We start from the raw sequence: 10,557 nt of genomic DNA, 5'->3' as shown, positions 1-10,557 counted from the left end.
ACTGGTGTCACACACTGGTCATTTGCAGGAAAAACTCCGAATGCTTGTGTGAACTGAGGAGAAATCTTCTGACCCGTCCCTTCTTGCATTCAGAGCATTTCGACAGCGAGGTTTTTCCACAGAGGACATTTGGTTCTTTCAGAGCTTCTCTCGTGTGTTTCCTCCTTCCTTATGTAATCCTGCCAATCATGTTGGCTCACTCACTTCTTGTCCTCAGTGTCTGGAGGTGGCTTCCTGTCTATGACGTCAGGTCCTCAAACACTGGAGTTAAACGGCTCCACACAGATAAACTGAAGCTTCATCAGCTAAACGTAGTTATTTAGAATTTTTCCAGAGGTCATGAGCTAAAAGGTTCATATTTGTATATTCATCTGAAACGTTTTAAGAACTAAACCTGCTCTTGTTAAACACAGTGGAGAAATGTGATTTTCCTGACATGTCGTGAAATTAGAAAATGGCAGAAATGAAAATAAGTGCATCCACATCGTCCTGCTGTGGAGTGTTTGAGTAAATGTACTTGTGTCTTCATCAATGACTCGTACTCGTCCGTCCATTCATTTGACTGTAAGCTCACAGCTGACTGCTTACAGTAAACAGCTCCGACTCTTCTGCTTTTCGCTTCCTAATCACACACTCATCAAGCCAACTTCTCATTTCGGTCGAACTCCTCCTGAACACCCAGGATTCACTCTGCAGCAGGAAGTCCGATTTTAACCCTTAATCACCGTCACGCTGCAGCAAACAGCTGTTTCACCCAGAGTTCAGGCCTCGTAATGATTCACAACGTTTTCCTGGAAATTTAAATTTTAATCCTGTTTCAATGGAAGCATCCGGACAGGAGGTGATGCTTCAGTTCGTTTGGAATGAATAGAAGACGGCTAAATCTTAAGGAATTAACTGCAGTTAAACAGTAAAGGAGTTATCACCAATCAGCAAAAAGCTGTACCAAGAAAAGCAGCTTGTTTGATCAGCTTGTCAGGAAGTGATGATTTTGAAGCTCCCGCAGCATCAATGTGCGTTTATACCATTTAAGATAACTCACACACACACTTCCTGTATGTAAGTGTGGCAGGCTGCACTGATATCTGCTACGAACACTGAACATTTCTTCTTAGATTCATACCAGGTCGCATCAAGATGTCTAAATATCTAAATAACTGCAGCTTCCTGAAACCTTCCAGGAGAAACTTTCACCTGTTTTCATCAAGGGAAGGAGAACAGAGCGGAAACATTTGCAAAATTCAGAAACTTTCAGTGTTCAGTGACTGAGCTGTTTCACGTCGCTGTGTCTTCTTCTGTCAATAAGAGGAAAATCATTAACCTTATTGGCTCGTGCTGTTGTTGTTCAGGTGTGTGTGGACTGACCTGCAGCAGCTGGAGGGAAAAGTCCATCAGGCCACGAGGAAAAGGTTTATCAGCAGATCTGAAAGTACATTTTAATCTCCAAAACGAAAACATTTAGGCAACAAAATGATTGTTTCACCTGCTTCTGTGCTTCTGCTGAACACAGCAGGTGTGTCGTCACAAACCGCAGGTGACGCCGATTAATGTCAACGAGGTCACAAACGAGGACGTGCAACAAGGAAACATCTCAACATTTATTCATCATATAATTCTGTGCAATAATACAATGTACAAATAATCTGTGTTACAGTCCATATCAGAGTTAGGTCTGTCACCACAACAGGAAACAAAATACATTCAAGGTCTGAAGGCGTCAGCCGCTCTGCAGAGGTCAAAGGGCGACAGAGAGGGAGCCGGCCAGGTGAGGCGGGAAAGGTGAGCGTCTCAATGTTTGATCACTGCTGAGTTCAGGCTCTTTGATTCGGTCTGACGTCTGCGTTTGTGTGCTACAGCGGTGAAATTATTTGTATAAAAGCACCTAAAAGTCTGCACCGATGCCACCAGGGTGAATGAACACCTGTGAAATGATTTCACGTCAGCAGAGAGATTCTTCTCACTGTGCACTTCAAATCATGCAGGTGTGACTCATTTCACTCCGTCCACCGCCGAGTGAACGCAGGAGAAACACTGTGACGCCGTTTGAGCCTCAAAAACCTGCTGTACACGAAACGAATTTACACCACGACATGCTGCTGGTCCGGAGTGTGTGTGTGCGTGCGTGTGTGTGTGTGTGTGTGTGTGTGTGTGTGTGTGTGTGCGTGTGTGTGTGTGTCTTTCATATTTAAACTGAAGTCTGAGATTTTTACTTATAAAAAATAATGAAAGGAGTAAAATCAAGTTTTTTTTCCCCCTCTGGCACGTGAACTCCCTCCTCCTCTGACACACTGTACAATCAGCACTTCATTTAGAAATGTCCTCGTCAGTCAGTCGTCTTTGTGATGTAACAACCGGCCAATCAGAGCTTATCAGCTTCCTGTAGAAGAGCGTGTGATGGGACAGAGCGTCCTGATGCTGGTGAGCTGCAGCCAACCAGGAAAAGTGCAGGCAGTGCTGGCGTCTGCTGTCAGTCAGAGGAAACACTGCACTGCAGCAATCAGCTGTCAATCAAAATCACTGCTAAACAACCGCACGCCGTGCGTCACATACGAGCCCCCCAGTCTGTCAATCAAGTGTCCTTGTCATCTGGAAGTGCAACGCGTAGCTGTCTGACGTCGCCGTCGCTCATCCTGTCTCTGGGATGTGAAGACTGGACCTCCTCGTAGGGGGGCGGGGGGTTGTCAGGGCTTTGGCTGGACAGGAGGGGGCGGTGACTGCCGTCCGACTGGGACGACTGGGGACAGCTGGGAGCCTCCTGAGCCAATAGGAGCTGCGTGGGTCCGGGCGCTGAGCAGGCAGGGAGGCGCTGCCCCCAGCTGCCGTACACTGCCTCCTCATAGGAGGGCAGAGAGACGTGAAGCCCGTCCACCATCAGGTCCAGCTGGTCTGAGGAGCGGCGGCTGGGGGGACACATAGATCACGTCATGTAGGATAAGCAGGTGTGTGCAGGTGAAGTGGTGAATCTGACCTCTGATCTGTTCTATCAGACATATTGATCCTGCACTCCCTGCTGGGAATCACTGCAGGAGATCATCTTTTTACCTGTGTGATTGACAGGGGTAGAGGCGGGACTTGACGACCAGGCAGGCAGTGGTGGTGAGCAGGAAGATGGACACGCCCACGGCCGTCGTGGCCATGCTGGGCATCGAGTCGTTCACTCTGTCGTCAGAGTTCACGTTCGGACCCTCTGAGGAGGACGAAGTGGAAAAAGAAGGTTTAATGAATAAGGAAGCGTTTGCATTTAGTTTGTGTTCGTCAGTTAAATATAACCTGAAGACAATGAGCTGAAGCTGTGGAAGAAGTCTAAAATCACTTGTGTTCCACCACTATGGAAACATGAACAGATTATCAAATACAACATCTCCAAGAGGAAGTTGGCTTTGTCATGTGGTTTCTCTGTGCCCGTGACAATACGGCGGTATCTTTCCGTGAGGCTCTGACAGCGTCGACACAGAGGAAATGTTTAATGGTTATTATGGTGGCTTGGCCCGCTTCCTCCTTCTGCGCTCTGACTTCCTGTCGCAGCATGTTTGAGTGAATGGCGATGGAGGAAGTCGGAACTGGTCTGAGGAAAGTGAAGCTTCTCGCTGCAGTCTGAGCACGTCTGCGTGGTTCATGTTAAGTAGGTCAAAAGATAAAGTGCTGTGATGGCACGACGCATCACAACCTCCTGAGTTTACTGATGAAAGGTGACATTTAGAGTCAAAGCTGACAGGACGCAGTTTCATTCAGGGGCAGGTCACACAGCCAGACTGCAGCTCACGCCTGGAGTCAGCTTTAAGTACAGGAAACCCCACTGGGAATCAATCCCCATAACCCCACCACAACGATGGCACGCCGTCTGCTTCCTGAACACTCAAAACAAGAAGGAAGCGTCTCTCATGAAGTGACTAATCAGCCTGTAAACGCTGCGATGAGTCATTAACAGATAATTGAGGTAATCGCTCAGGAACGTCGTGACGCTGCGGCAAATGTCACGAGTCGTCCGTAATCATCTGTTTACTAATGAAGAAGGGAATTTTTAGGTCACATGACTCGACTGAGCTGCCAGACAGCTGAAGCGTTAGAGGCCCCAGCGGGACCTGAACCCCTCACCTGCTGCCTGTGCTCGGCGGGACTGAAACTGATGACATTTTGTTGTTGTTGAATGAATCTGATTTCTACGCCACCTCGACAGAAAGCAAACGAACACGTGTGACATGTTGGGAGCGCTCACCTTTGATGCGGATGCAGGCAGGTATGGGAGGCTGCCACCTGCCGTGGCGACACTTGGACATGTCCACCTTGTTGCTGATGCGGTATCCGGGCTCACAGAAGAAATGGATGGAGCTCTTATGGGGGAAACCTCGACACGGGGACGGATCGCAGCGGAAGCCTCCATGTTCAGGCACCAGAGGGTGAGTGCAGTTGCTCAGTCGGCCTGTGGAAACACAAAACATGGTGAGGAGAGCAGAGCTTTAAAAGGTGACGCTCTTTGGAGGCAGATCGTCCACCTGAAGGCCTCCTCTGCCTCACCCTCGCTGCAGCACACATGCATTTGTTGCATTTGCATTTGCACCAGCAGCAGATGGAGGTCATTTCCTCTGCGAGGCGTGAGGACGTTTAGTTTAATGGCTGCGGTGTGTTTACACATGCATGTAGACATGAACGTGTGCTGCATGCTGTGAACTTTTCCAGCAACTCGCTCCTGCATTGAAATGCCACCTCAGCTTCACCCACCAGGCAGCCAACACTCTGACCCACTTCCTCTATTTCTTTACCCTCCACCTCAAAAGTCTGCGTCTGCAGAATCCACCGCCCACGCAAGCTCCTCAACACCAAACATCAACATCTGAGAGTAGGTCAAGTGTGAGGCTGAGAGTGGAAAATCACTAGAATTTCTGCAAATGAAGCGACGAGACGAGTGTCGGTTTTCAATGAAAGGTTTATCTTCCTCCAGCGGTTTGATGGCGACTGAGCAGAAGCTGTTAGGATTTCAGCTTTTATTAATTCACACAGAAACAGGAAGGAGGCGAAGTCGCAGCAAGTTTGAGGAACAGTCTAAAAAGAGTTTGGCTTCTTTAATTTGACCACAATATAAATATAAAGAGTTTGATGAGAAGAAGGAGAGCTGCGATGAGAAGAGGAAGAGCCTCTGAATGCTGAGCTGAACAGAAAGCAGCGACATCCTGCAAGCGCCTCTCAGCCGCTCGGCATCAAACCGCTGATCAGCATTTATCTGGGTCAAATTTACAATTAAACTGCAAATGTGGCTGATGAAAGTTTTGAGGTTTCGGTATCTTTCTGCTGCGGTGTATCCCAGTGAAAACGGGAGGGGGGGCGTCAGAGGTCATACCTGTGGTGAGGGGCGGCGAGGAGGCCAGGAGGAGGAGTCCACAGACCAGACTGACACGTCCACACGGCCACGGGCACAGGACCGACCCAGACATCAAACCAGAGTTCCTGAAAGCACGAGAAGAAGAGTGAGAAGCAGGGAACACACACACACACACACACGCACACACACACACACACACACGCACACACACACACACACGCGCGCGCGCGCGCACACACACACACACACACACACGCACACACACACGCACGCACACACACACACACACACAGGTCTCTCCTCTCACTACAGGGAGCTCTGGTTAAAGCTTTGTGCTGCAGTAAACGTCTGAAAATAAAAGTGACCCCACAGCTGAGAGAGAAGTGTTTTCAGTGAGTCGTCAGCTGTGAACCAGCCCGTCGCTGTTTGCTTTAGTCCACAGAGGACTGACGAAGCAAACCTGCTGCGGCGCTCGTTCACACCTGTCAGCTGCCGAGTGCCGCCACACCTTCGCTGGCTTCCCTGCCGGTCAGCGAGCAGCTGCACTGATGGAGCTCTTCGCTGATGTGACCTCCAACACCTCTGAACTCTGACATGCAAACACACGATTCTGTTTAAAACTGTGTTCAGGTCATAAAACTCAGAGCAGAGCCTCGATGTAGGTCACAGAGATGCATCGGCTACTCGCTTTTATGTCATGACTGTTTGACTTTTCTGACGCAAAGGGACCTTTGTCCATTAATCATAGACTATAAAACATGGACGTCGTCTCTGTGACGTCGCCCACAGGTGCCTGAAGAGTCGCTGTGAAGCTCAGGGGCAAAGAGGTGGAGCGTGGCTGTAGCTGAGGCGACTGATGAAGCCTGGCTGCTGAAACCTAGCGGCTAGCGGTCACTCAAAGCAGCCATGCCCTTAATCATGTTTGACTTTAAGTCTTAATATAATTTAAACTAGTGAGTTATATAAAAATTCACCCCCATCAACAGGGAAATTAGCTACAGAGAGCTAAACTATTCTTTAATATGGAGGTCTATGGGCACGGACTGGCTTTTACAGCCTCCAGTGGCCACCTGAGGAGCTGCAGTTTGATGCTTGGGATCAGTGAGGTAATCACTGCAGCTCGTTATTTTTCTAAAAGCATTTTTCAAAGTTTCTTTTTTCCATTTTGTGCCGGAAAACTTCAGCATCTTTTTTTAAACAAAGCTCCTTTAAAATGACGAATGTGTGTGACAGCATCACACCGTGCGCTCATGGATAATAATGAATGACGAATACGTCATTTCCTTAAACGGTCGTCCGCTTCATCCTCTTACCTCCTGATCAAACCTTTGGCAGCAGGACCTGCGAACCTGTCCCGATTTCAACCTTTCAGCCGATCAATACTGAAAGTGTCACCTCACATTCTTCACTGTTTCGACAATGACCATATCGACCACAGCGTCACATCTGACGCTGCAGCAGCTGAGCAGCAACAAAACTTTCTTCATGCTGAAACCACACAAGCCAAAGCTCTTTCTCCAGATGACTTGCACCACGCTCGTCCCCGACACGCACTTCCTGCAGCGCACCGGTGCCAGCAGAGCCAGACCTGTGCTCCAGCGCCAGCCTAAATGCCACCGTGTGTGTGCAGATGTGTGTGTAGGTGTGCTTTGCTGTCTGTAGTGTGTGTTTTGTGCTTTCATGTCAGGAGAGATGCCAGTCATCTGTGGAGCGGCGAGGGAGGGCCCCCTCCCTCAGCACTGTGGTCACGCTCAGATGGGCTCTCTCACTCACACACACACACACACACACACACACACACACACACACACACACACACACACACACACACACACACTCACAGCTCCTTCTTATGCGACCACAGGCTGCGTGGGAGGTCTTAGTCATCGTGGCCCTCTGTGGTATTAGAACTTCTGCTGTAATGTTTGTCAAGTTGGAAACGGGGCGGCTGCACGATTATTGTGACAACAAGATTTCTCCTAAATGAATTCGGCTGCTTCTCGTGAGGTAACTGCACGCTGTTCAAGCTTTCTTCTTCTCTTTTTTGTAAACTGGCATAGCAACAAGCCTGTGAAACAGCTGCCTGGCCTCACTGAGAGCCTGTGAAGAGACGCTGAGAAGCATCAGAATCACTACACACATCACCGTTTGGAGCTTCAGATGTCACCGGTTTCACCGTCAGCCGACACAATGTGCCTCTGCCTCGCTGCAGGGCGATGAAGAGCAAAATGACTGCCAGCACGTTTGAGCTTCCCTGCAGGTGCCTCCACACTTTGGGGGTCCGGGGTCCTCCTGTGCTGCAGCTGCACAGAAAGCTGGTGTGACTTCACAAAGTTTCCCTAAAGCGAACGAACGCACGAACGAACGAACGAACGAACGTGTCGTTTTCATGCAGGAAAGGTCAACGAGTGACGTCGATGGAAGCGGCCGTGTTATGTGTACACACTCTCAGATCAGAGCGCCAAACAAACGCCACATTATGTCGCGTGAGTGACGTGAAGCAACCTTTGCCGCCGTGAACGCTCTGCTGGCTCTTTCTTGGAAACATTGTCTGGCACACAGGAAGTGATGCGTTTTGTGTTTCCAGCCACAACAGAAACTTGTTTGGCACAAACAGAGGAAGAGCTGGGTCATTAGCAAGAGCCATGACGACGACGATGATGGTGACACATCAGAGAGAAATCCCAGGAAAAACACGGTGCAGGAAGCACGTCGCCGGGTCTCTGAGACGTGTCACCCACTGAAGCACATCTGACGTCTGGATGATCAGCACCTGAACTTTGCTCTTTCTGCTCTGCTGCTTTAAATGATTTCTGATCGTGTGAAGCAGGTAAAAACGCAGCAGAGAGACGGAGCGCGCGGCTGAACCGAAGCTCAGCGCCAGGCCTCATCATGAGGCTGCGGACCCCAGCGTGACCCCGAGCCTTCAGACAGCTTTCTGAGTCTGATGAGAGCTGCTTAAAACACACATCAGTGATGTCTGAGATTTCTACTGCTCTACACCTGATCTGAGATCTGTGTGGAGTCTGCACTGAAACATCAGTGACATCCGGGGAAAAGTTACCACTGAGGTCTGAAGAAAAACGCATGTAAAGGAAAATGTGGAAATTAAGATCAACTAAGCCACAAATTGATGAAACGTTTCAGCTCTTTGTTGAATATTAACTTAAACTTCACCCCTGAACTGTAAAAACATCTCTAACCTGCTTTAAGACAGCTGAACTTCGCTCACACCTCCACAAAGAGCCTCGGAGTGGATCCCTGTGGGTTACTCTCACGCTGCAGGGACCACTGAAAACCTCCAGAGACCACGAAGACCTGCGGGAACTTCGCTGTCATTAATTTTACACATTCAGCACTGAGGAAGGAAACCAAATTTCAACATAAACACGACGCTTTATTCGGACCACACCTTCAAAACTTCCTCTTGATGGTCTGATTTGGCAGAAGTGGCTCTAATGTGAAGCCAGAGCAGCGTGAGGCGAACTCGCACATCAGAGGTCTGCGATGCCTGAACAACCAGGGACACAATGCATGTGTGGAAGTGCTGATGCTGCAGTGCAGGTCACAGTGTGGGGGGTCAGGTGTGTGTGTGTGTGTGTGTGTGTGTGTGTGTGTGTGTGTGGGGGGGGGGGGGGGGGGGGGGGGGGGGGGGGGGGGGGGCCTCTGTTCTAATGTGTTTATGACTCCATCAGCAGTTCAAGGTGAGCTGGTTGAACCGAGCTGGATGCTAATTAAGCCATAAAGTCTGATGCCTTCCACACGTCAGGTTAGCGTGTTCTTCTTCTCTTATCTGCTGTGTGTGTCTGACGGTGTGTGCGGCGAGCTGCTGCGAACCATCAACCTCCCAGAGACGAACAAAGCTGGATTGAATTGCACTTTAATGTCAGCCAGGTGTTGCTATGGAGAGCAAGCCGCCGCAGTACAGTCTTATCTGTGAGTCAAGTGGTGCCGCTTGAGGTAAGGAAGACACGTGCGCACGCACGCACGCACGCGCGCACACACACACACACACACACACACACACACACACACACACACACACACACACACACACACACACTCACTCACTCACTCACTCATACACACACAGAGATGTGTTTTATATAGTATACACCATATTAGCACACACATATCAAGCCTACAGCATATTATGGGGTGCAATGTGTTTTTTTACACACCTTAAATCAGATTTAATCATTGCTGCAAATATTTTATCAATTAATCTGATCAGGATGTTGGTGCTCTTTCTGGATGAAAACAACTAATTGACAGTCGCTTGTCGTTCCGTCCGTCGACTGATCGACTGATCGACTGATCGATCGATTGATCGTTTCAGCTCTGGATGAAATTAGAGTGAAAATTAACTGTTGAGCTCCTGGACAGCAGGTCTGGATGTGGCAGCCCAGTTCGCCTCGTAAAGAGCTCCTTTGCTCCTCATCAGGATGTGATGAAGAGCAGATAAGCTCCTGTGATCTCTGCCTGCCGGGCCTTTATGGCTCATCTCCTCTTTTATCAATAATTAACAGGCACCGACTTTCCGGTTACAGCCAGAACAACAGATTCATATGAAGGCTGTCTGAAGACCAACAACTCTTCATCAAACAGCCAGAAAGCAGCGCTCGTGCTGTTCACGCAGTCACGCGAGGACTGAACTATCGATACATGATTGATTCTAATCACAGCTTGGACGCTCCGCTGTCGCCGGCAGGTAAAGGTGAACACCCCCTCCCATTGAATGGACACGTTCAGGCGGGTTAAACGGTAAAAACGTCTCACCTGAGAGCCGTGACAGAGGCAGCGGCGGTGATCCCGGGCGGACGCGGCTGTTCACGCGGCACCGGAGCTTCCTGACGCCTTCACCGACGGACGTGGGGATGGAGAGACCGAGGCTCAGAGCGCGGCCGCCGGCTGCTGATCGCTGCGCCTGCTCGGCAACAAGTGGGAGCTTTTCGGCCGCTCTCCGCCTGACTCATCGATCAGCTGTGTTTGACAGCGACACCCAGGCTTCCTATTGGCCGCTGCGGCCGCCAAACACCGCCCACCTGCGCGGCTCCGTCATATTCTGGAAACGCTCCCTTTTTTCTCACCTCTCACCACACACACACACACACACACACACACACACACACACACACACACACACACACACACACACACACACACACTTTTACCAATGAGTTCCTCATAGTTCTTGGGAAATTCTGGCGAGTTCTGACATACAAATAAAAATACTAATA

At 49.6% G+C, this 10,557-nt stretch overlaps 1 protein-coding gene across 1 annotated transcript; it reads right to left on the bottom strand.

Annotated features, from left to right (window-relative positions):
- Positions 1-1,584: 1,584 nt before the first annotated feature.
- Positions 1,585-10,291, bottom strand: LOC139336008 (sushi domain-containing protein 6). The gene is made up of 5 exons (XM_070969838.1): positions 10,097-10,291; positions 5,336-5,442; positions 4,217-4,420; positions 3,043-3,187; positions 1,585-2,900 (listed from the first exon to the last, which is right to left on the bottom strand). Exons 2-5 carry the CDS (start codon positions 5,427-5,429, stop codon positions 2,570-2,572), a joined length of 774 nt encoding a protein of 257 aa, XP_070825939.1. The 5' UTR covers positions 5,430-5,442; positions 10,097-10,291; the 3' UTR covers positions 1,585-2,569.
- Positions 10,292-10,557: the final 266 nt, after the last annotated feature.

This window comes from Chaetodon trifascialis, chromosome 9 (genome assembly GCF_039877785.1).
Source record: "Chaetodon trifascialis isolate fChaTrf1 chromosome 9, fChaTrf1.hap1, whole genome shotgun sequence".
NCBI lineage: Eukaryota > Metazoa > Chordata > Actinopteri > Chaetodontiformes > Chaetodontidae > Chaetodon > Chaetodon trifascialis.
Note: the sequence above shows the minus strand (reverse complement) of the source record. Positions and strands in the feature narration are given on the sequence as shown.